At 49.0% G+C, this 26,726-nt stretch overlaps 1 protein-coding gene across 3 annotated transcripts in view; it reads right to left on the bottom strand.

Moving 5' to 3' along the window:
• Window positions 1-24,905, bottom strand: part of RFX2 (regulatory factor X2) — a 65,729-nt gene extending 40,824 nt beyond the window's left edge. For all 3 annotated transcript variants that reach the window (XM_079960584.1, XM_079960585.1, XM_079960586.1), the window contains exons 1-2: window positions 24,774-24,905; window positions 2,802-2,914 (exon numbers count right to left, since the gene is read on the bottom strand). In XM_079960584.1, the coding sequence (XP_079816710.1) occupies window positions 2,802-2,906 (105 nt within the window). In that variant the 5' untranslated portion in view covers window positions 2,907-2,914; window positions 24,774-24,905. The remainder of the gene's footprint in view (window positions 1-2,801; window positions 2,915-24,773) is intronic.
• Window positions 24,906-26,726: the final 1,821 nt, after the last annotated feature.

Raw genomic sequence — 26,726 nt, 5'->3', positions numbered from 1 at the left:
CTTCGAAGACAGAGGTCCTCTGGCTGGGACGGGACGATATGGGATTGAGGGGGCAACTCCCATCTCTTGCGGGGGTGCAATTAGTGCCAGCACCGTCCGTTAAGAGTTTGGGTGTAATCTTCAATACCTCCCTCTCCATGGAGGCGCAGATTGCAGCTATTACAAAGGCGGCATTTTTTCATCTCCGCCAAGCTAAGCAGTTGGCTCCTTATCTCTCTCGCCCTGACCTAGCCACTGTGATCCACGCGACGGTCACCTCCAGGCTGGATTATTGTAACTCGCTCTACGTGGGGCTGCCCTTGAGACTGACCCAAAAACTCCAGCGGGTGCAGAATGCTGCAGCGAGACTCCTTACGGGGTCTTCGCTGCGAGATCACATTCATCCGGTGCTATACCAGCTGCACTGGCTCCCGGTGGAGTATAGGATCAGGTTTAAGGTGCTGGTTTTAACCTTCAAAGCCCTATACGGCCTAGGACCCTTGTACCTACGGGACCGCCTCTCCTGGTATGTCCCACAGAGGAACTTACGGTCTTCAAATAAAAACATCTTGAAGGTCCCAAGCCACAGAGAGGTTAGGCTGGCCTCAAGTAGAGCCAGGGCTTTTTCGGCTGCGGCTCCAACCTGGTGGAACGCTCTGTCACAAGAGACAAGGGCCCTGCAGGACTTGACATCTTTCCGCAGGGCCTGCAAGACAGAGCTGTTCCGCCAGGCCTTTGGTCAGGGCGCAGCCTGACTCCCTCCTTTGGCAATCTTTATAAAACTTTAGTTTATGGTTGCCATCAATTTTGATTTTAATTAATTTTTATAAATTTTTTATAATGTTGTACTATTTTATTGTTGTTAGCCGCCCTGAGCCCGGTTTCGGCTGGGGAGGGCGGGATATAAATAAAATTTATTATTATTATTTACATTTACAAAAGCACCTCTCTGCTAACATCCCCCGAGGCAGTCTTCAACACGCATATAAACCCTACCAGGAAACACATCGGAATCTAACAATAAGCCAAAAATTAAATCAGCCTGCAAGCGGCTCACTGTGTCCAACAGAGGCTGCCGCTGAACACTTGGCAAACACTGAAGAATACACACGAAACCCTGGCTCTTTCCGGACATCACCAGTAAACTATGGTTTTAAAACCATCGCTTGTGCTTTCATACCTAAAAGCCAGGCCATGGTTTTGAACTGGCTGTTTCCCATCCACTCCCCACTCCCATTTCTATAGGGCAGGGGCCTCTGGAAGCAGAGTTAGGGTTATAACCGTGGTTTGTCAAATGAGGAAGCGCACGAAACCGTGGTTTGCAAACTCATTCCACGCCATGTAGAGCCACTGCACATCAGAGGTACAGCCATGCCATGAGAAAACTATTTTGGTGTTTTCGGATGCCACAAGACAATAGCCGACAGCCGCATCGGACGTTCGGCTTCCGAAAAACGTTCGAAAACTGGAACACTCACTTCCAGGTTTTCGGCGTTCGGGAGCCAATTTGTTCGTCGACTGAGCCGTTCAAGAACCAAGGTTCCACCATCACTGCAAATTTCGAAGGACGGCTGTGTTTCAGTTTGCTCGTATCTTCCAGGAAATGCAAATTCAATAGGCTCGCCTTTGAATGTGAACATGAATCTAATTTCTCCTCCACCCTTCGCCCCGCCTGCTCTAGACCCTGCAACCTGCCCCATCCATATAGATCAGGGGTTGTCAGCCCGGTCCCTACCGCCCACTAGTGGGCGTTTCGGGACTCTAGGTGGGCGGTAGGGGGTTCTACGGCACAAGCTGAACCCTCCTTCCATCTAGCACTGGTGGGCGGTAAGGAACTTTCACCATCAAGAAAGATGCATTAGTGGGTGGTAGGTATAAAAAGGTTGACTACCCTTCTCAGTGATGGCTCCGACCTGGTGGAATGCTCTGTCCCATGAGACCAGGGCCCTGCAAGATTTAACTTCCTTCCGCAGGGCCTGTAAGACAGAGCTATTCCACCTGGCTTTCAATTTGAACTTAGCCTGATCTTTTATTCCCCTCCCTTCCCTCCCCTTTTTATGAAGATTACCTGCTCTAGGATCCCACAGCTAATTCTCCCCTGGTCTCTTCGCTGGCCCAAACAGGACTAATTTAGCCAGCTAGCCCTGGTGATCATCTAATGTTTATTGGATGGATTTCCCCCCAAATTAAAACACTTCACCTTTTAATAATAATAATAATAATAATAATAATCATCATCATCTTTATTGTCATTGCCCCCTCTCGGGGACAACGAAAATTACTTGGCTGCTCCATCCACCCAGGTAGGGCACTCCACACAAAATCAGAACAACTATAAAAACACTAATTAAAACAATACAGTATAATACAGCAAGGAAGATTAGATGACTTTCAAAGTCCAGGTTTCCCATTCAGGGCCGAGATCGCTCAATTTTATACTGTATTTTACGCTGGTTTTTTGTTGCATCAATTAAGTGTTTTAAATTTGTTGTCAGCCGCCCTGAGCCCGGTTTTCTGAACCGGGAAGGGCGGGGTATAAATTTAAAAAAAGTGTATTTATTTATTATTACCCCTGGTATAGATGGTTCGCGAGGTTTGCGACACAGAGGGACAGGTGGACAGACAAGAGACAGACTGCATGGGGGACTGTGGACCTCAACAGATGCCCTGTGGTGCCCATTCCTGATACCAGGTGGGAGGCAGCAAGCAGATAAGACACACACACACACACACACACACACACACCCGCTGCCCAAAGGCTTGGAGTTAAAGGAAGCAAGAAAGATCGCTTGGGAGAGGAGAGTGGATGGAGGGGTCCTTACCTGCTGGGATGCCGGCACCGGCTGGACCACAGGGGCCTGGACCGATGCCGACGTTCGCAGCGCCACAGGAGTCGTGGAATCTGAGCCGCCCTCGGACTCCTGCATGCCTGGCTCTAGGAGATAAGAGGGTGATGGGATTGGGGAGGGAACAAAGACACAGTTTTTAATTAACGGCAGAAGCTAAGGGTGCATGCTGCTTTCTCGGTGGGCCGGTGGCTGTGGCAAGCGATTTCTACTTGGGTTATTACATTTAGCACAACAAGGGGAAGTTTGGCCGCTAGTATCTTGAGTTCGAGTTCTGCCCTGATGGGAAACCGAGATATGCAAACAACTGCAATTATAAAAAAATGATGTCGTGATCAGAAAAGAAGCCTACGTACACAAATGTGTGACGGAAGAGATCGACGACAGTGAAATCACGAAAGAAGATGATGCCTTATGCCATGGGTAGGCAAACTAAGGCCCGGGGCCCGGATCCGGCCCATTCGCCTTCTCAATCCAGCCCACGGACGGTCCAGGAATCAGAGTGTTTTTACATGAGTAGAATGTGTCCTTTTATTTAAAATGCATCTCTGGGTAATAATAATAATACCTTTATTGTCAATGTACAACCTGTGTACAGTGGTACCTCGGGTTAAGTACTTAATTCGTTCCGGAGGTCCATTCTTAACCTGAAACTGTTCGTAACCTGAAGCACCACTTTAGCTAATGGGGCCTCGCGCTGCCACTGCGCCGCCAGAGCACGATTTCTGTTCTCATCCTGAAGCAAAGTTCTTAACCCGAGGTACTATTTCTGGGTTAGCGGAGTCTGTAACCTGAAGCGCATGTAACCTGAAGCGTATGTAACCTGAAGCATATGGAAACCGAGGTACCAGTGTACAATGAAATTAACAATTAATTACAATGAAATTATTTGTGGGGCATAGGAATTTGTTCACCCCCCCCCAAAAAAAAAATACAGTCCGGCCCCCCACAAGGTCTGAGGGACAGTAGACTGGCCCCCTGCTGAAAAAGTTTGCTGACCCCTGCCTTATGCCCTCCTCCAGACAAGAGTTGGCCGGCCGGAGCTTGGAATTGTAACTGGTGGTGAACACATCTCTTTTACCGCATCAAAAATTGGTTCTCTTATTGATGTAAATCAGTCCAAGGACCCAGAAGGTATACAAGTGTTTTGCTATCTTGTCCAGGCCCTCAAGTATCTCGTCTTCAGTCTCATTGGATTACACTTCAAGATTAAGCCAATTTCAATTATATGGATTTAAATTTGTACCGTCAAGTTTCTTTCGGCGGAGTCACTTTCCATTCTTTATCTCTCATTGGTTTTATGTGTTTCAGATTTTTTACGGAGTGAATTTAAAGGTAAAGGGACCCCTGACCATTAGGTCCAGTCATGACCGACTCTGGGGTTGCGGCGCTCATCTCGCTTTATTGGCCGAGGGAGCCGGCATACAGCTTCCGGGTCATGTGGCCAGCAGGACTAAGCCGCTTCTGGCGAACCAGAGCAGCGCATGGAAATGCCGTTTACCTTCCCGCTAGAGCGGTACCTATTTATCTACTTGCACTTTGATGTGCTTTCAAACTGCTAGGTTGGCAGGAGCAGGGACCGAGCAATGGGAGCTCACCCCATCATTGCGGGGATTCGAACCGCCGACCTCCTGATCGGCAAGTCCTTGGCTCTGTGGTTTAACCCACAGCACCACCCGCGTCCCTAGAGTGAATTTAACAAATGCTTCAAAGCTAAAACAAACAAACAAACATCAGAAGCCAATTCCATCCAGTGACACGTTGTCAGTGGACTAGGTGGCTAAGCTAGCCCCCTATATGTTCCCCTGGCACCTCCTTCCGAAAGCCTAGGAAGCTTTTACACGGCTTAGGGAGGGAAGCGCAATGCTCACACCTGCGACACCACAACATCATGTACACGCCATTCCCCCAATTGCCCTTGCAAGCTGGCGCCTCTGGCCCTAACAGTTTGCCTATGCAAAATTTCACCGAATGCAGAAATGGTGGAAAAACTGCCCCAGCAAAAGTCCATGGAAGAAAAATACACAGAACCAGTAGGAATGCCAGAGCCTTCTATCCAAAGTTCAACATTTTTCACAATAGGCCAACCCTCTCCTTGTCTACCCCCGATTCAGAAAGGGTCTCTCTTAGATGGACAAGTTTCAAATCCATCCACTGAACTGTTTTCTAACTACAAGATGTGGCACATACTCTAATGTATGGCCAGGACTGTGGTCCTACAACTTATTTATCCTATTTTGCAGCTGAGGCTGAGATAGACAGATAGTAACAGTGATAATAATAATAATATTTTTTACCATTTATAACCCGCCCATCTGACTGTGTTGCCCCAGCCACTCTAGGGGGCGGGGCTTTCCAACGTATATAAAAACATAATAAAACATCAATTAAACATTGTACGATGAAAATACAAACTTTTTATAAAAGAATGGAAACGGTTTATTGAATATTTACAGATAAATTCTAAGCAGACAGAAACCCTGGCAGGGTTGTTGTCATAACCTGCAGTTTCGTAAGAGTATATATTTGAAGAAGATGAATAAATGAACCAGTTGAGTTAATTTGGATATGCAGAAGATATGGAAAATAAATTTAAGGAACCGCAGAAAGAGGGGGAAGGAAGTCAAGCTATGAAAGGTCAAAGTGATTGCAAAATCAGAGAATGTATAAATCTGAAAAGTATTTAAAAAATAAAAAAATAAAATACAGACGCCCTAAGGAAAAGCGGGACATTCTGGGATCGAATTGGAAACCGGGATGGCTTCGGCATATCCGGGACTGTCCTTGGAAAATAGAGACAGTTGGAGGGTCTGCATCTAGAATAGTTAGTCCAGATTCTTTTACCCACTTATAGTGCTTCTCTGTGTAAACTAGAGTTGTACCTTGGATCCCGAACACCTTGCGAGTTGAACGTTTTGGCTCCTGAATGCCATAAACCCAGAAGTGACTGTTCCGGTTTGCAAACATTTTCTGGAACCCAAACGTCTGGTGGGGCTTCCGATTGGCTGCAGCCAATCGGAAGCCGCACTTTGGTTTCCGAACACTTTGGAAGTCGAATGGACTTCCGGAACGGATTCGGTTCGACTTCCAAGTATGTTCAGCCTCCGCTGTTTCCAATGTCCCCCACCCCAATTGTCAGAGGCTAGAAACCACAGGAGGAGAGACAGTTTGCACTCTTCCCATCTAGTTGGCCCCGTGAAAATGGGATGATGGACTAGATCATGGGTTGGCAAACTAAGGCCCGGGGGCTGGATCTAGCCCAATTGCCTTCTGGTCCAATTGCCTTCCACCTGGTACACAGGCTAAGACCCTGCCTGCCCACAGACTGTCTGGCCAGAGTGGTGCATGCTCTGGTTATCTCCCACTTGGACTACTGCAATGCGCTCTACATGGGGCTACCTTTGAAGGTGACCCGGAAACTGTAATTAATCCAGAATGTGGCAGCTAGACTGGGGACTGGGAGTGGCCACCGGGACAACATAACGCCAGTCCTTAGAGACCTTCATTGGATCCCAGTACGTTTCCAAGCACAATTCAAAGTGTTGGTGCTGACCTTTAAAGCCCTAAACGGCCTTGGTCCTGTATCCCTGAAGGAGCATCTCCACCCCCATCGTTCAGCCCGGACACTGAGGTCCAGCACCGAGGGCCTTCTGGCGGTTCCCTCATTGCGAGAAGTGAGGTTACAGGGAACCAGACAGAGGGCCTTCTTGGTAGTGGCGCCCGCCCTGAGGAACGCCCTCCCTTCAGATGTGAAGGAAATAAGCAGCTATCCTATCTTTAAAAGACATCTGAAGGCAGCCCTGTTCAGGGAAGTTTTTAATATTTAATGCTGTACTGTTCTTAACACTTGATTGGGAGCCGCCCAGAGTGGCTGGGGAAACTCAGCCAGATGGGTGGGGTATAAATAATAAATTATTATTATTATTATTATTATTATTATTATTATTATTACTGAATCCGGCCTGTGGACGGTCTGGGAATCAGCGTGTTTTCACATGAGTAGAATGTGTCCTTTTATTTAAAATGCATCTCTGGGTTATTTGTGGGGCATAGGAATTCGTTCATTTCCCCCCTCCAAAAAAAACAATACAGTCCGGCCCCCCACAAGGTCTGAGGGACAGTGGACCGGCCCCATGCTGAAAAAGTCTGCTGACCCGTGGACTAGATGGACCTCATTCGGCAGGGAAATTCGGCTCTTAACTGAAACCACGCGGGAGCACTTGCCAATTGAAAACAAAACGTAACCACCCCCACCCCCCAATTTTTTTCTTTCAGCCGTCCCACGGAGTTATACCAAAGAGCAAAGTGGGTTTCCATAATGCAGGAATGCTGATGGAAATAGAGTCGCAAATAGACACCGCCGCTTGCGTCACTGACGAGCAAACTCTGACTCGCAAGCAAACTAGGCAGACGCTCCGGACAGATGGAGTCCCTAGAAACCGTCTCTATTTACCCTGCGCTGGGCTCCGTATCCAGGCAGAGAGCATGCAACAGGAAAAGGAACCATTTGGAAAGAGGGGAGAGGGGCCAGAGAAGCAAGGAACCAACTTCTGGGTTCTATTTCTGGGGTTAACGTGTGCCGTGACCCTGGAGAAGCCAAACAGCGTTTAGAAAACGGGCTCTTGTCCCCCGGATCGCTGGTGTTTTCAGAACCAAACAGTGGGTCACAAGCGTGGTTTGGATTGCTCCGTGTTTTTAGAAGAAAAGGCAGAAAGAGAAGGGAGGGAAACAGAGAAAAAGGGAATGGAGGATTGGATCTAGAGGAGGAGGGGCACAGCTTTCTTTTCAAGCGGCGCCAAGGTAGAGGTTTCGAAAGGTCTGCCACATGAATAAAGAAATCGCAGATGATTAATTCAAGTAGATTCCTGCTATCATCCGCCCCCACAAGTCAAGGAGATAAGTCACTATACAACCTTTGGAAGACATCTGACAGCAGCCCCCGTACAGGTGAAACTCGGAAAATTAGAATATCGTGGAAAAGTTCATTTATTTCAGTAATTCAACTTAAAAGGCGAAACTAATACATGAGATGCTCATGACATGCAGAGCGAGCTATGTCAAGCCTTTATTTGTTATAATTGTGATGATCATGGCGTACAGCTGATGAAAAGCCCAAAGGTCTTCTCAGAGGTCCAATATTGGTCTATTTGCAACCCTTGTTTTGCTGATGTCATTTAATATTCTAATTTTCTGAGATTGTTAATTCGGGGTTTTCATCAGCTGTATGCCATGATCGCCACAATTATAACAAATCAAGGCTTGACATATATCGCTTTGCATGTCATGAGTCTATCTCATATATTAGTTTCACCTTTTAAGTTGAATTACTGAAATGAATGAACTTTTCCACGATATTCTAATCTTCCGAGTTTCACCTGTATAAGGATTTTTTTAAAAAAATGTTTAATGTTTTATTATGTTTTTATATAGGTTGGAAGCTGCCCAGAGTGGCTAGGGCAACCCACTCAGATAGGCAGGGTAATAATAATAATAATAATAATAATAATAATAATAATAATAATATTATTTCTGGAATAGGGTGTCCCTATTTTCATCGGAGAAATGTTGGAGGGTATGTGGGTTGTATCCAACCTCTCTGTCTCTTCTCTAGCTCCCCTGTGTAGAGAGGACAGAGAGAAGTGTGCAGGTTTGTGGCGAAACAGGCCTACTGCCCAGAAGTGAAATTGATGTTTGTTGCCCCGCCCACTTTTTGCCCCTGGCTCCGCCCACCGCTGGAATGTGGCCCCTGGAAGTTTGCGCAGAAGCTAATGTGGCCCTCGAGCTGATAAAGGTTCTGCGCCCGTCCTTTGCAGGCTGAGGCAGTGCCCGGACCTTAGAAAGTCTAAATTTTTGTCATTGCAAAGACCCCAGGTCTTTAGTACAGCCCTGCAGATTTTAGTAAGAGAATGCAATTGACCCAAGTAATCTGACATTTGTAATCTAAAGGAAAGCATCCCATTAGGTAATAATTCAGAGCTGACCTACTAAAATTAATGGAAGTCAAATTACTTAAGTCTAGTGATTTCAATGGGGCTCCTCTGAGTATTAGTATTGGGAACTACCAAAAGTCTTCTTTAAAAAGAACAACCCTGTTTGATGCTGGGTTTCCTTACTTAAGTTCAGCTCACCGGGAGTTTTGTTAATGGCCAATGCCTAAAACATGGGTAGGCAAACTAAGACCCGGGGGCCAGATCTGGCTCAACCGCCTTCTAAATCCGGCCCACGGATGGTCCGGGAATCACCATGTTTTTACATGAGTAGAATGTGCCCTTTTATTTAAAATGCATCTCTGGGTTATTTGTGGGGCCTGCCTGGTGTTTTTATGAGAGTAGAATGTGTGCTTTTATTTAAAATGCATCTCTGGGTTATTTGTGGGGCATAGGAATTTGTTCATTCCCCCCCCCCTTCAAAATAAAGTCCGGCCCCCCGCAAGGTCTGAGGGACAGTGGACTGCTGAAAAAAGTTTGCTGACCCCTGGCCTAAAAAATCAAACTGAACCTAAGCATCATTAGGAATTTATGGCTGAAGAGCGGCAGAGATATACTAGTCAAGAAAACATCTCCACCTCTGCCGTGATCTCAAGAGGTAGTTTCAGGCAACCTTCAGGCCCCACACCAGATATCCAAAATAGGGGAGAATAATGTTGGCTCAGAGTTTGAAATTCACCAGGCGCATTTTGAGCCTGGCTATCGGGACGCGGGTGGCGCTGTGGGTTAAACCACAGAGCCTAGGGCTTGCCAATCAGAAGGTCGGCGGTTCGAATCCCTGCGATGGGGTGAGCTCCCGTTGCTCGGTCCCTGCTCCTGCCCACCTAGCAGTTCCAAAGCACCTCAAAGTGCAAGTAGATAAATAGGTACCACTCTGGAGGGAAGGTAAACGGCGTTTCCATGCACTGCTCTGGTTCGCCAGAAGCAGCTTCGTCATGCTGGCCACATGACCCAGAAGCTGTATGCCGGCTCCCTTGGCCAGTAAAGTGAGATGAGCACCGCAACCCCAGAGTTGGTCACGACTGGACCTAATGGTCAGGGGTCCGTTTACCTTTACCGGCCACTTGCGACACAATGAAGACGTCTCCACCATCTGGAGGTGCACGCTTGGGGGTACTTGCATCTCGACTGTTTTCACACACTAGGAACACATCCTGTAGCTGCACAATCAGAATGAATTTCAGGAACCAGAAAGTCGCATTGAAAAATAAAACTTTCGAGCCCCAAAATGGCAACTAGGCATTCTGTTTTGGTGACTGCAGCCCTGGTTTAAGGAGCCATTTGGCACCTAGCTTATACACCTGAGTTTCTGATACTACTTTGCAGAGGTCTTGTGAAGATCACAACAAGATTATGGCCCCGAAGCAGCTGGAACACTTGGAAGCACGGTATGAATGCTGATTATTATTATTCATTATTATTATTACTGCCCCAAACTTCTGGCTGCATTACAGCCACTTCCAGGAAAACGGGGTTGCCAAACTATGTCTGTGTACACACTATATTCCTGCCAACCTAGCAGTTCGAAAGCATGTCAAAGTGCAAGTAGATAAATAGGTACCGCTCCGGCGGGAAGGTAAATGGCGTTTCCGTGCGCTGCTCTGGTTTGCCAGAAGCAGCTTAGTCCTGCTGGCCACGTGACCCGGAAGCTGTCTGCAGACAAACGTCGGCTCCCTTGGCCTATAGAGCGAGATGAGCTCGCAACCCAGAGTTGGTCACGACTGGACCTAAAGGTCAGGGGTCCCTTTACCTTTACACACCATATACTTTTACAGCTTATGGCTTCCTCAAAGAGGAATCCTGGGAACTATAGTTTGCAGAGCAGCAATTCCCGGCTCCCAGGATTCTTCGGAGGAAAACGTGAGCTTTAAATGCAGGGTGTGCACACAACTCTATTTCTCAGGCGCCTAACAAGTCTTTATTTTTATTTTTTAAATTAAAAACAAGCTGGGAACAGCCCATTTCCAGTCCACCTGCTTATCGTAAGCAATTTGGCGCTGCCGTTGGGTTGTTTTCCTCTGCCCTGCCCACCATTCCTTTTGTGTCGTGTCTTTGTTTTGGTTTTAAAAGACCAGGGGCAGGGACTGTCATTTGTAATATGCTCTGGAACATTCCGGCTGATGGACAAGATAGAAATGCTTTGAATAAATAAATACACCCATTATTGTTATTGTGATCATTATTATTATTTCTAGCCTCCACAAACTCCGCCTGCCCCTCGCCTGCCACTTCACAGCCCTGCTAGCATGGAGATTCATGTGAAGATTTTGCTAAGTCAGGCACGAAGCCCGGCTCATAACGACAATGAAAGCACAACTCTTTACAATCCCGAAAAATGTCACGTTGCAGGTGGCTTTTAAAGTCCCATTGCGGAACTCGAAAACATTTCCTCTGTTTTCCATTCAGCAAAAGGCCCCCCCCCCCCCGCCGGCACATATACACACACGTTCATACACACAAACCGCCGCCAAAGAGGGGGCTTTGCAAAGCACTTTTCACATAGTAAGAAATCAGAATACGGGCCAGTGGAAGTGGGGCAGGGAGACGCCCCCTTGCAGAACGGCTGCTGTCGGCTCCAAGAGCCCCATTTTTCTGCTGTTCCTGAAAGAACAGGCGAATCCCGCGCTTAAGAGCAGACCCAGAAAAAAAATCAATTTTATTTTAGGGGCTCAAAAGTGGCTTGCACGCTTCTCCGCCTCCTCCTTTAAGCCCCACAACTGCCCTGAGAGGTAGCTTACGCTGAGGGAGGCAGTGACCGCCCCCCCCCCCCAAGTTCATGCCCAATGAGCTTTGTGGCCAAGTGGGGGAATTTGAACCCTGGTCTCCCCCCCGCCCCCAGGATCTAGTCCACCGCTCTAACCACTGCACCACGCTGCCTCTGGTCATTTGCCCCGGGTCAGCCCTGCTCATCAACTTCGTCAGGTCCACTCTTGAGTATGACCAATGTTGGACGCAACTCTTTTTTCTTTTAAACAGCCCCCCCCCCCAAAAAAAAATTCCTCCTCCTTTCCTGGACATTGGTTTCTAAGGAAAATCAGATTGACGGGGTGCTTGGCTTGCAACTGCTGCTCTTCTCGAAAAACAGGCAGCATTTTAAAAAATAAATAAATAAAATAAAACAGCTCCATTTCAATTACTATAGAGAAGAAATGATTATTTTCCTTCTCCCTCTCTCTGCAACCCTCTCACCCGCCGCCCCCCCCCCCCCCGCCATCCGCCCTGGAACGATTGACAAATCAGCATGACATATTTAGTGTGTTTTTAATGGGAGGAGGGAGGAGGGAGAGTCGTGGTGAGGGGGGGTGGCATTGTTTAGTTTGGGAAGCATTCTATCCGTTGCCGGGCAACCGGCCCCTGGAAACGGGAGTGGACTGCGTCGCCAGGGGCAACCGTTGTTACTCAATAAACAATGCGGGGACCGGTGCAAACTCAGCCAGCGCTCCCGTTATTAATTGAACATCTGCATGTGCTTCTATCTCCCCCCCCCCAAACACACCCCCACGATTAAAACTGGAGGAAAGCAGATAGGACTTTGAGGCTGGAGTTCGGGAGCGATTATCTCGGTGCCCGGGTGGCTGGCTCAAATTGATAATATTGTTGAATCCTCAAATGCAGAAGTTCTTGTGTTGTTGTTCTTCCAAGGGATGTGGGGGGGGGGGCTTAAGCTCCTCCACCCCCCTTGTAATCCTGGGTGCCGCCGGGGTGGTGGGGGAGATTAAGGCCCTTCCACGAGAGATTGCTGCTTTCGTCGTCCCCCCCCCCTCCAGAGGCGGTTTCAAAACTGCTCCAAAACAAAACTTTTGCTCTACCCGAATCTTTCCAGAGAAAGGCCCTGCGAAAAGATGAGCAGGGCTGACCTGCAAGAACGGCAGCTGCGATGCAAGAAATCTACCAGCCCCTCCCCAAAAAAACCAAATCTGAAGCGACCTGCAAGAATTTCATCAACAGCCTCTTCTCAGAAGCATAAATACCAGGGAGCTGGGGCAGGAGGCAACGGAAAAAGACATAATGCTGCAGCACAAAAACCAAGGGGGGAGGCGTGTGGTTACATCCAGTGATCATTATTTATAGTATAAGGTAAAGGTAAAGGGACCCCTGACCATTAGGTCCAGTCGTGGCCGAATCTGGGGTTGCGGCGCTCATCTCGCTTTACTGGTCGAGGGAGCCGGCGTACAGCTTCCGGGTCATGTGGCCAGCAGGACTAAGCTGCTTCCGGGTCATGTGGCCAGCAGGACTAAGCCGATCTTCACAGGACTTCTGCAAAGTAGTATCAGAAACTCAGGTGTATAAGCTAGGTGCCAAATGGCTCCTTAAACCAGGGCTGCAGTCGCCAAAACAGAATGCCAAGTTGCCATTTTGGGGCTCGAAAGTTGTATTTTTCAATGCGACTTTCTGGTTCCTGAAATTCATTCTGATTGTGCAGCTACAGGATGTGTTCCTAGTGTGTGAAAACAGTCGAGATCCAAGTACGCCCAAGCGTGCACCTCCAGATGGTGGAGACGTCTTCATTGTGTCACAAGTGGCCGGCAAAGGTAAAGGGACCCCTGACCATTAGGTCCAGTCGTGACCAACTCTGGGGTTGCGGTGCTCATCTCGCTTTATTGGCCAAGGGAGTGAGCGTACAGCTTCCGGATCATGTGGCCAGCAGGACTAAGCCGCTTCTGGCGAACCAGAGCAGCGCACGGAAACGCCGTTTACCTTCCCGCTTGAGCGGTACCTATTTATCTACTTGCACTTTGACGTGCTTTCGAATGGGAGCTCACTCCGTCGCGGGGATTTGAACCGCCGACCTTCTGATCGGCAAGCCCTAGGCTCTGTGGTTTAACCCACAGCGCCACCCGCATCCCTTATAATATGCAATACTATCTATCTATCATAACACGGGTACGAAACTTCAGAGGTGCCTTTAGTTCTGGGATCTTCTGGGAACATTTATGCTTCTCAAGGAGGGGAGGGGCATACAGTGGTACCTCGGGTTAAGTACTTAATTCGTTCCGGAGGTCCGTACTTAACCTGAAACTATTCTTAACCTGAAGCACCACTTTAACTAATGGGGCCTCCTGCTGCAGCCGGAGCACAATTTCTGTTCTCATCCTGAAGCAAAGTGCTTAACCTGAAGCACTATTTCTGGGTTAGCTGAGTCTGTAACCTGAAGAGTATGTAACCTGAAGCGCATGTAACCCGAGGTACCACTGTATTAAAATGCACCTCCCTCCAAGAGAGAGAGAGAGAAGAAATAAGGGGTTTCTTGAAAGAGTTCTGCCATCAGACACGAATCTCGAGTTTCCATTGCAAACCGTGAGTTTGCAGCCCTCGAATCTGCAAAGCGACGCTTGGCGAATGGTGGCTCTGAACATGGAAAGAGTAGATTCCCCCTCACCAGACTGCGAGAGGGCAGATGGATGCCTCTGGGGTAGATGGGTCTCAGAAGGTGGGGGCTGGATAGCGCTGGACCCAGGTTTCAAAGAGCACTTGGGCGAGGATTCCAGTACAGTGCTACCTCGGGTTAAGTACTTAATTCGTTCTTGAGGTCCATTCTTAACCTGTAACTGTTCTTAACCTGAAGCACCACTTTAGCTAATGGAGCCTCCTGCTGCCGCCGCACAAATTCTGTTCTCATCCTGAAGCAAAGTGCTTAACCCCAGGTACTATTTCTGGGCTAGCGGAGTCTATAACCTGAAGCGTATGTAACCCGAGGTACCACTGTATTCCCACTGAGCGATGGCGGTTTTCTGCTTCATTGGAGAAATCCGTCCTTCGTGGGTGGTTTTTAAGCAACTGCTAAGATATGCTGGTGGGACGCGGATGGCGCCGTGGGTTAAACCACAGAGCCTAGGACTTCCCGATCGGAAGGTCGGCGGTTCGAATCCCTGCGACGGGGTGAGCTCCCATTGCTCGGTCCCTGCTCCTGCCAACCTAGCAGTTTGAAAGCATGTTAAAGTGCAAGTAGATAAATAGGTACCGCTCCGGCGGGAAGGTAAACGGCGTTTCCGTGTGCTGCTCTGGTTCTCCAGAAGCGGCTTAGTCATGCTGGCCACATGACCCGGAAGCTGTACGGCCAGGAAAGCGAGATGAGCGCCGCAACCCCAGAGTCGGCCATGACTGGACCTAATGGTCAGGGGTCTCTTTACCTTTAAGATACAGTGGTACCTCGGGTTACATACGCTTCATGTTGCATACGCTTCAGGTTACAGACTCCGCTAACCCAGAAATAGTGCTTCAGGTTAAGAACTTTGCTTCAGGATGAGAACAGAAATCGTGCTCCGGCGGCATGGCGGCAGCAGGAGACCCCATGAGCTAAAGTGGTGCTTCAGGTTAAGAACAGTTTCAGGTCAAGAACGGACCTCCAGAATGAATTAAGTTCTTAACCGGAGGTACCACTGTATAACCCTGTCTAACATGGGACCACATCCCATTTTGCACCCCCCCCCCAAAGTACATTCCAAGCCTGCCTTACACATTGCAAATTATTTCCATTAAAGAACACCACCTAACTTGCTTTTAGATATGTGCTCAAGTCTTGTAAATGCATTTCCCCTCAAAACATACAACTGGGCCCCTTCGTCTTCCCCGGCTTCAACAAAACATGTCTCTCCTGCATCGGTCTCGACAGCCACAGCAGGTACACTGCAGCTGTCCAGCAGCTGGACCTCACCCCCCGCAAAAGCGTGCTCCTCCGTTGTCTCCTGAGGAAGACGGATGACAAACGACGACTTGCGTCTAAACGTTCGAGACCTGTGTCCCTGTGTTGGAGAAATTGCTGAATCCGGCAGAAATCTACCGTATTTTTCGCTCCATAGGGCGCACCGGACCATAGGGCGCACCTAGTTTTTAGACGGGGAAATCAATAAAAAAAATCTCCCCCAGCCCCAAAGAGCAGCGTACAGGCTGCGCACAACCTCTCCCTGCCGGAGGGGTTGCGCGTACAAGCCAAGCCAAGGCAGCGAGCAGGATGGATCCCGCTCGCTGCTTTGGCTTCCTCTTTAGCCCCGCGCAATCTCTCCCTGCCGAGAGAGGCTGCATGGAGCTTAAGAAGCCATAGCCCCGTGCAGCCTCTCCGTGCTAGAGGGGTTGCGCGCGGCTATAGAACAAGCCTGCATTCACTCCATAGGACGCACACACATTTCCCCTCAATTTTTGAGTAGAAAAACTGTGTCCAACAGAGCGAAAAATACGGTACACAAAACAAATGAAATACCTTTAAAATCCCTGAAACGAGAAGTAATCGACTAGAAATATTATCTTATAGAATTAAACTAAATAACAAAAAATAGTTCGGTGAAACGAGGTTTGTAGCCGGCAGCCCGTTAAGCCTTTGTACAATTCAAGGTTTAAGGCTTTGTTCAATTCTAGGTTTTTCTAATTTTTTCCTTAAACTTTTTGATTTTTGTTATTTAGTTTTATTCTATAAGATAACATTTCTAGTCGACTGCTTCTCGTTTCAGGGATTTTAACGGCATTTCATTTGCTTTGTGTAATTCATCTAATTTAGTGGCACAAGCTGGACCAGGCACAGCCAGAGGGGCAGGGATGGAACCTCACAAAACCAGGGCTTGGCGACTGAGAAAGTGAGCACAGTGTGTTTGTTTTGTTTTTAATAAGGCGGAGACCTAAAAGATTGTGAACACACGACATATTGGGGTCCAACATAACAATGGAGGAGGGAGGCATCAGGTTCCTCATCCTTGACTTAGAAGTCCATTTACTTTACACAATTTTGTTTTGTTTTAATATTCAGACAATGAAAGGAGACGGGGGATACTGAAAACGGCAATTATGACTGCTTTACTAATTGAAAAGTCAGTACTGTAGATTCAGGGGATCTAGGAACCTCCAGAGGGGACCTAGGAGCCCACAGAGGACAGTATGTTTGAGCCCCATTATAATGTGAATCCTCTAGCCTTCTGTAGTCAAGAAATGCTGTCAGTTGCATAACTATGATAGATAGAAGGCAGCAAACTATGGCAAGTTCTCAAAGAAATGGGAGTGCCTGATCACCTCATCTGTCTCCTGAGAAATGTCTATGTGGGACAAGAAGCTACAGTTAGAACTGGATGTGGAACAACTAATTGCTTCAAAATTGGGAAAGGAGTACGGCAAGGCTGTATATTGTCTCCCTGCTTATTTAACTTATATGCAGAATTCATCATGTGAAAGGCTGGATTGGAAGAATCCTAAACCGGAATTAAGATTGCTGGAAGAAATATCAACAACCTCAGATATGCAGATGACACAACTTTGATGGCAGAAAGTGAGGAGGAATTAAAGAACCTCTTAATGAGGGTGAAAGTGGAGAGCGCAAATATGGTCTGAAGCTCAACATCAAAAAAACTAAGATCATGGCCACTGGTCCCATCACCTCTTGGCAAATAGAAGGGGAAGAAATGGAGGCAGTGAGAGATTTTACTTTCTTGGGCTCCATGATCACTGCACATGGTGACAGCAGCCACAAAATTAAAAGACGTCTGCTTCTTGGGAGAAAAGCGATGACAAACCTAGACAGCATCTTAAAAAGCAGAGACATCACCTTGCCAGCAAAGGTCCGTAGAGTTAAAGCTATGGTTTTCCCAGTAGTGATGTATGGAAGTGAGAGCTGGACTATAAAGAAGGCTGACCGCTGAAGAATTGATGCTTTTGAATTCTGGTGCTGGAGGAGACTCTTGAGAGTCCCATGGACTGCAAGATGATCAAACCTCTCCATTCGGAAGGAAATCAGCCCTGAGTGCTCACTGGAAGGACAGATCCTGAAGCTGAGGCTCCAATACTTTGGCCACCTCATGAGAAGAGAAGACTCCCTGGAAAAGACCCTGATGTTGGGAAAGATTGAGGTCACAAGGAGAAGGGGAGGACAGAGGACGAGTTGGTTGGACAGTGTTCTCGAAGCTAACAACATGAGTTTGACCAAACCGCAGGAGGCAGTGGAAGACAGGAGTGCCTGGCGTGCTCTGGTCCATGGGGTCACGAAGAGTCGGACACGACTAAACAACTCAACAACAACAAGAAGCAGCATTGAGGGCACAGGCTGAATGAAGTACAGTGTCCTGGGGGGGTTAAAATTTTTGGCTAAAACCTTACCGAGGATTCATATCTCTTACTCATGATCTTGAGACGGGCTCAGTCTCTCAGCATGACCTACACCATAAGGTTGTTGTGCAGGTAAAATGGGAGGCAAACATTACACTCACCACCACCTCCAGCTCTTTTGAAGGAAGGGCAAGATAAAGGCATAATTTAATCAATGACGTTTTCAGGCGTCTCATGCTTGGCCTGCAAGGATACCAACTTTATATGGTGAACAGATTGCGAAAGAAAACGAAGGAGGAGATTGAAAGAAAGCGGCTTAAGTGTAAACAATGGACACTAGGTCTTTAATTTATCAGCAATTTGATTAACTATCACTGTTTATATTTCTTAATCGCTTTCCTCACAGAGTTACCCAAAGCAACTTACGTTAAAACCAATTAAGAACACCCAGCAGCAATGTAAAAACGCAGATAAACAGGAAAAAACAAAAACAAATTCAGGACTTAATAGATGCCTGGTTCCTCAAAACTGATGACAACGAAACTGGGAAGAACGTTCCACAAGTGTCGGGGGGGGGCACTGAAAAGGCCTGAATCTGAATGAAATGAGAATTACAAGATCATATGAAAGAACACAGGCAGTCAAGACAGCTCTGGAACCTGTTTCTAAAGAGCAGTGCTTTTTGCATGTTGCACATGAAAAAAACCCTAAGGACAGGTGTGCGCTGGGCCAGATGCAGAAAGCCTCCCCGTGAAGAAAACTGCACACACGCAGGATTCAAAGGTCTCTGCTAGCAGGTTCCTCTCATTTCAGAAGTTCACTTGCGATCCTAAGAGCACTCGCAGGCTCCCGGTTTTTCAAACTGGCCCACCAAGGCAGAGATCAGTTCTCTCTGGCAATTTTTTCTTTTCCATGAATAGATCTGTGCTTTGGTGCCCCTATGAAACAGGGCAGGGTTGCCTGCACCCCGCTAGGTGTTGGTAAGGGCCGGTGCAATCCTGGAGGGAAACCAGTTCATCATCCGTGATGAGGAAAGGAATGATGAGAGGAACGAACCCAATTTTCCTTTTCATTCGTGCTCCTCTCCAAAACAAAATCCAAACTATGTTTCCCTCGCTTTCCCTCCGTCCCACTTTAAGTTTTTGAAGGGGAAAAACAATGTCTGGGAAGATGATGCTTCGGGAGGGAGGGCAAGCGAGGTAAATTAGGTCATTTCTTAATAAAATGCAAGCAGAATCAATTTCCTACCCACCCTGCCCTTGGAGGTCCCATTCCTAATAAATAATAATATGTAAAATCAAGCAGATGATGGGAGACTCTTAGCAATTGCGGAGAGATGAGCGCCGCAACCCCAGAATCGGTCACGACTGGACCTAATGGTCAGGGGTCCCTTTACCTTTTAACATCCTTGGAAAATCAGCAGGCCCCCCCGTAATGGCACAGAGGCCTGTCCCACAAGCTTAGAACTCCTTTAAACTGGCTCGGTCCATGTGAAAACCATGGCAGCAGGCTCTTTAACAGCCTGGGGTCGAAATGGAAGCCCCCAGGAGAACGTTTCACCAGGGCAAGGAAGGCGCCGACTTCCTTTCCCGCACGTTCCAGCATCGCAAACCAGCAAGCTGGCCCCCACCGTCACAGGAAACCACACAGAGGAACTGCCCCCACCGCCTTCCTTGCAGAGAGAGAAATGTCACCAGAAAAAGGATGGGGGACGGGCTGGGCGGAAATGTTTTCAGCGATTCCTAATCCGTTTCTGAGCCTTCCCTGGCTCCCCTGGTTCAGTGGGGGTTTCAGTTGCTGCACGTTGAAAGCAGGATGAGGGCGGCTGGGGAAGAGAGGCACCCGCCAAAACTTCTCCCAAACTCGTGTTGCAAACTTGAGAGAGAATCTCTCTCTTTTCAAATCTCTCAAACGCTAGGGAACCTCCTGCTGTGTATTCATAAGCGATCTCTCATATGCAAACAAGGACTTGCTCAACATTCTGCTGTATATTTACGGCACAAACTCCCTACCCAAGAAACCTGGGAAAAATAGTTTACCCCTCAGGGAAGTACAGTTCCACAGAGGCAAAACACCTTTAACTACAGATCTCAAGTTTATTGGGGTACGATGGGGAGATGTGCTTTAAATGTATAGGGCTGTACACAACCTACATTTCCAACGACAGCCCATCACAGGCTTAAATGCTACTTATTTTTAATAACAGGGACGCGGGTGGCGCTGTGGGTTAAACCACAGAACCTAGGACTTGCCGATCAGAAGGTCGGCGGTTCGAATCCCTGTGACGGGGTGAGCTCCCATTGCTCGGTCCCTGCTCCTGCCAACCTAGCAGTTCAAAAGCACATCAAAGTGCAAGTAGATAAATAGGTACCGCTCCGGCGGGAAGGTAAACGGTGTTTCCATGTGCCGCTTTGGTTCTCCAGAAGTGGCTTAGTCATGCTGGCCACGTGACCCGGAAGCTGTCTGCGGACAAACGCCGGCTCCCTCGGCCAATAAAGCGAGATCACGACTGGACCTAATGGTCGGGGGCCCCTTTACCTTTATTTTTAATAACACACTGTTCTAGAAAAGAACATGCAAGTTTACCTAAATGCATTTGGCAGCAAATGTTCGTTTAACCGGGCAACATCCCTGCTGAAATCTCTTCCGTTTATGCAACTTGATAAAGGCACGGAGACAACTGTCTGCTCCTCAGCAACTCATATAGCCTCTGGACTTCGGAGATTCCATTTCACCATCATGGCTAAAATGCCACCAATAGATCTGATACCTCGGTCGGTTGAAGCGTGGTGCTGCAAACACCCAAAGTTGCAGGTTCGATCCCGGCCTTCGTATGTGTGTTTCTGAAACTATTTATTTCTACCTTGCTTTCCATTTAAAAATAAGACCTTCTGCTACAGCGGTACCTCAGGTTAAGTACTTAATTCGTTCCGGAGGTCCGCACTTAACCTGAAACTGTTCTTAACCTGAAGCACCACTTTAGCTAATGGGGCCTCCTGCTGCTGCTGCGCCGCCGGAGCACGATTTCTGTTCTCATCCTGAAGCAAAGTTCTTAATCTGAAGCACTATTTCTGGGTTAGCAGAGTCTGTAACCTGAAGCATATGTAACCTGAAGCGTATGTAACCTGAGGTACCACTGTACTGGAAGATTGACCCCTCAAGTCATGCAGGATGGCATCACTTCATAAAGATGTACCCAGCTCATGAAAATGGCATGGAGATCCGGCTTCACTCTCAGTGACCAACTTGTGCCTGGGCTGTTTCCATGTGAGGGCCAAAATGCTATCAAACTCTCTGGATCAGGCAGACCGGAAGACGTTAAGTCCTGCCAATGCGATTTATGAACTGGAAAGTTCAGATTACTTAGCATCATTCTGTACGAAAGACCTTAGATGTGAGCTCTGCGACAGCTCAGATAACTTGTCAATGTTCTGCTTGCAGTACCTTAGATCTGAGCAACAGCAGCTCAGATTATTTAAGCCAGGTTTGCATTCATGAAGGGAACAGAAGTCTCATCAAGGATTCTGATTTAACATAGAAACCAAAGCTCTGTATTTATTTGATTTCCCGCCAGTCCTTTTGACATAAAATCCCGGGGCGAGTTACAACAATATATCTGATTTCATGCCTATCGATCCAGGGCAGCCCAAACTTTAAAAAGCCAGCTGCTTTGCTGATGTGAATTTGGGCTAAGGTCCACTCCACGTCGAGGCGCCGAGAGATACGGCAGAACAATTAGAGGGCAGGTTCCAAGTGTCCCAGCAGAAGGACGGAAAGGAAGACATGGTTTTGCGTATCCGAAATACAATCTCAAGTCAGGAGAGGTTCTGCTCTCCGAGCAGCAAGCCCTGACACGCCAACCAGACTGAAATCAACTCCAGAAGGAATGTTAGCCAGACTTTAACTGCGCTGGCATTTGAGACTTGAGAGGGGAGTGGACGTTTTAAATATATCTTGGCAGCCATCGGAGAGAAACCCTTCGCTGAATAGGAAGATAAAGCCAGCCCACCCCGCTGTAAAATATCTTGCCGCTTGTAAAATGCCATTGGGTCTGGAGTAGATTTGACGACGGAGGAGCCTGAAGACCGAAATGTTTAATCAATGAGTTCTGAAAGGAGGGCAGAGCTATTAAAGTTTTGTAAATTCCTCCCCCGCTTTCCCTCTCCCGCCCTGCAAACGGCAGCAAAAGAAAGTGGTTTTATTTACCGTATTTTTCGCTCTATAAGGCACACCAGACCACAAGACGCACCTAGTTTTTGGAGGAGGAAAACAAGAAAAAAAAAAATTCTGAATCTCAGAAGCCAGAAGAGCAAGAGGGATCGCTGCGCAGTGAAAGCAGCGATCCCTCTTGCTGTTCTGGCTTCTGGGATAGCTGCGCAGCCTGCATTCACTCCATAAGACGCACACACATTTCCCCTTACTTTTTAGGAGGGAAAAAGTGAGTCTTATAGAGCAAAAAATACGGTATTTCACACACGCAGGTTTGGCCTCCGATGCAAACTCCAAAATTTGCACCAAGGAAGTAGTTTTATGCTCGCTGAATAATTCATCGTGTTTCTACGGTTTGTGACTTTTAGAAGGAAATGGCATTTTCTGGCAAGCAGCGCCGGGATGCTGACAATAGCTACTAACACAATTTGTAATCCAGGGTATAGCAGGCTGCAAATGTCTCAGTTAAGTAGACCCTGCAAGTTGCTTCATATCCCTCAAAAGCCGGGATGGGGAGGGGGGCGGATAAATTCTAATAATTTGAAGCAGCCACCCAGGAATTTGAAACATTCATTCAGGCCTGCAGCTTGGAAATCTGGCGATGGCGCCTAGGAATTTGAAAGGTTTTTTTTCTCTTTCCTCCTCCCCATTCGTCCCTGATGAAGGAGAATGATAATTGGACATTTTGTGTGATGCTTATATCTGTGTAAGTCAATTGCTATGGAAACGACCTGGTTCTTACCCTGTTACTGCAAAGGTTTAAACTCCATGACGCTAACTAGAATTTCTCTTGGATTCTGCTTAGCCTTACCTCGCCTTGCATTAAAACTGTCACTCTGTTCTGAGAAGCAAGAATCTGCAAAGGATCTTTAAACATGCAAGCAAGAAACCTGTTTGGGGGGGGGGGAGAGACTGATTCAGTCTGATCTTTAATATATATTTAATAAAACTTTAATATTCAACAAGGAACTATAAATCAGTAAACGGAACACAACCTCTGCTCCCAATCCTATACACCTCCAGTTCAGCTACGACCCCTGATTGCCGCAAGCAAAGAGAAACGAGAGGCGATAACTCGAGGCAAGTGAGCCAAGCCATACACAATTTTGTGGAAATAAAGCTGTTCTTCTGGATCGCTCCAGCTGGAATTAACTAAACAAGGCAGACAGACATGAGAGCATTACGATTCCAGACCTGCAAAAGTGTCTGGGTTGTCGTGGCCGTTGCTTTTGTAAACGACAGAGCAATTTTTAGGCTGTTTATAAATAAATGGGTGGAAAGTTTATCGGAGGATTATTGGAGAAAGTGAGGGGGAAAGACTGAAAGTAAAAGTTAAAGGAACACAACTCTTCCTTTAGTTTTTCTTTTCCAAAGTTGCTGGCTTTGAAGCTCTTTTCAACATTTTGAAAAACCACTTTGGGAAACCTTATACCTGAAAAGCAGGGGTGGCAAAGATTTAAAATAGAGATGGATAACGGTGCAGAGGCTGCTGTAAAGAACGGGACAGAATAGAAGACGAGATCAAAGAGAAATCACAGTGGCCGACATCCACGGAGAGCATTTTTTTTTCCCCCAATGCTGATTGCTGAACTGTTGTTGCGAAGGAAAAGCAATTACTGACAGGTGTGGGGTGTGTGGGGAACGCATGTCTAGCCTTGCCAAAGAGTGGCCTCCCCATAGCTCATGACTCAGGCAGGTCGGGAGCCAAAGGATGACAGGGCAGACCCTCACTTAATCTGGATTTCGTGGGGCCACCATTTATTTATTGCAGTTTCCTGGCGTTTCACATCTCTGCCGCATTCGCCCTCCCTCCTCCAAAAATAAAATAAATAAAATAAAAGTACAGCCAACTTCTTACTGCACTAATCTGGAATTGCCTAAGATTCCACACACACACACACACACACCAATCCGGAGTCACACCAAATCGGAGTCGTTGCTGCAGAAGCGGGTGGCTCTGGAGCGCCGCCGAACCTGAATCGCTCTCTTTCCTCTTGCAGTTCGGTTCCAGGTTCGAGTCCAGGACGCTGCCAGCCAGTGCAGGCAATTCTGAACCTCAGGTGGAGAAATGGAGCTCTTGTTCTGCACCGATGGGCTTCCTCTAGTTGCAAACCGCACCTTCCTGCCCTTTTCTTTGAGTCCAGATTTGCCTGGGGCAACCTGGCTCCCGATAGCGCCCCGTTTCGCCCCTCACTCTGCCCTCCCCCCCCGAATCCGGAGTCACTCCGAATTAAAAGCCCAACAGAACAGAGCGCCGCCACTCCGCCCGGCCCTCATCCGAAACCAGGCTCACTCCAGCTTCCCTCCCCCCCCCCAACGATAAGAATAAGAAACTTTCCCCGAAGTTCCCTGCCCTCCAAACTCGACGTCACTCCGGATTCGATGCAAAGGCCACCCCCACCCCCCGGGTCCCCCGCACTTTCCCTCTCTCAAGCGCGCGCGCGCGCGCACGGCCACGGCCACCCCCACCCCCCAGCTAACCCCCCACCCCTCTCCGCCTCCCGCCCGCCCCCCGATCCGGAGTCACTCCGGATTCCCCCGGCCCTCCGGCGCTGGCCTCCTCGCGAAACTCGTCAACCGCGGCTCGTCACTCCGGCTCCTCCTTCCCGTCCGGGGAGAGCTCTCCCTCCCCACCACCACCACCCCCCCCCCCCGCTAATCCGGAGTGACTCCGGAGTAGAACCGGAGCGAGGGGAAAAAGGCGCCGTCCCTCCCCGGGAAGGCTTACCTGGGTGGCTCCCCGGCGCCTCCAGGCTCCCCTCAGGGCTGCGCGGGGCTCCGGCGGTCGCGGCTGCGTGAGGCGGCGGCGGCGGCGGCGGCGGCGGCTCCCGTTGGCAAGTAACCGTCTCCAGGGCTACAGTCACTATGGCGCCTCCTCGCGCGGGGTTTCGAGGCAACTGTTGCTAGCCTCCCGCGTGACGTCAGCGCCCGGGCCCCGCCCACGCCTCCCGCGCCCCGCCCTCTCGAGGCCGCGGAGGGCGGCTAGCTTCCCGCGTGACGTCAGCGCCCGGGCCCCGCCCACGCCTCCCGCGCCCCGCCCTCTCGAGGCCGCGGAGGGCGGCTAGCTTCCCGCGTGACGTCAGCGCCCGGGCCCCGCCCACGCCTCCCGCGCCCCGCCCTCTCGAGGCCGCGGAGGGCGGCTAGCTTCCCGCGTGACGTCAGCGCCCGGGCCCCGCCCACGCCTCCCGCGCCCCGCCCTCTCGAGGCCGCGGAGGGCGGCTAGCTTCCCGCGTGACGTCAGCACCAGGGCCCCGCCCACGCCTCCCGCGCCCCGCCCTCTCAAGGCCAGCCTCCCGCGTGACGTCGGGGCCAGGGCCCCGCCCACGCCTCCCGCGCCCCGCCCTCTCGAGGCCGGCCTCCCGCGTGACGTCGGCGCCCGGGCCCCGCCCACGCCTCCCGCGCCCCGCCCTCTCGAGGCCGCGGAGGGCGGCTAGCTTCCCGCGTGACGTCAGCGCCCGGGCCCCGCCCACGCCTCCCGCGCCCCGCCCTCTCGAGGCCGCGGAGGGCGGCTAGCTTCCCGCGTGACGTCAGCACCAGGGCCCCGCCCACGCCTCCCGCGCCCCGCCCTCTCGAGGCCGCGGAGGGCGGCTAGCTTCCCGCGTGACGTCAGCACCAGGGCCCCGCCCACGCCTCCCGCGCCCCGCCCTCTCAAGGCCAGCCTCCCGCGTGACGTCGGGGCCAGGGCCCCGCCCACGCCTCCCGCGCCCCGCCCTCTCGAGGCCGGCCTCCCGCGTGACGTCGGCGCCCGGGCCCCGCCCACGCCCCCCGCGCCCCGCCCTCTCTCTCTTTTTTTTTTTAAATAATATTTATTCCAAGATTTAAAAGTTACAAAAAGAAAACAAGAATACCAAATACAAAGGGGGAAAAAAATACAACAACAACAGATACACAAGAAAAAATAAAAATACATTCCCTTAAAAAAGAAAAAAGCAACAATATTAAACCTTTATATAACTTTCTTTCCTTTACTTCTTTCCTTGACCTCCTCACACCTCCCAATTTTGTATTCTAGTTCAAATCATTGTTTCAGCATATCCTTCCAACCTGATTTCCATTTAAGTAATTTAATTTAATATGTTAAATTTTAACGTCCTCTCTTTCGTCAAGTTTTTAATATGTGACATTTTAGTGTATTTTTCATCTCTGTTGGAAGCCGCCCAGAGTGGCTGGGGAAACCCAGCCAGATGGGCGGGGTACAAATAATAAATTATTATTATTATTATTATTATTATTATTATTATTATTATTCATCAACTCATTTTTACTTAATCCATTATATCATTTCTACCAAAACCACCTAACTTTCTTCTTCCAACATCTTTCTAACATTCCTTAATTTTACAATATTTTTGAAGATATACTTTAAATTTTTTCCAATCTTCTTCCACCGACTCTTCCCCTTGGTCCCGGATTCTGCCAGTCATCTCAGCCAATTCCATATAGTCCATCACTTCAGATCGTATAAATCTTTCGCCTCTTACCACGTCCCGCCCTCTCGAGGCCGCGCAGGGCCGCTAGCCTCCCGCGTGACATCGGCGCCCAGGCCCCGCCCACGCCTCCCGCGCCCCGCCCTCTCGAGGCCGCGGAGGGCGGAGCTATCCTGCTCCTCCCCCTCCCTTCTCTCCAGGCCTATCCTGGCGCTGATTGGGCAGCCGCGGCGGCCAATGGGAGCAGCGCTGCT

The sequence above is a fragment of the Podarcis cretensis genome, assembly GCF_951804945.1.
Source record: "Podarcis cretensis genome assembly, chromosome: 18".
NCBI classification, from domain to species: Eukaryota; Metazoa; Chordata; class Lepidosauria; order Squamata; family Lacertidae; genus Podarcis; species Podarcis cretensis.
This window is presented reverse-complemented; position numbering and strand designations above follow the sequence as displayed.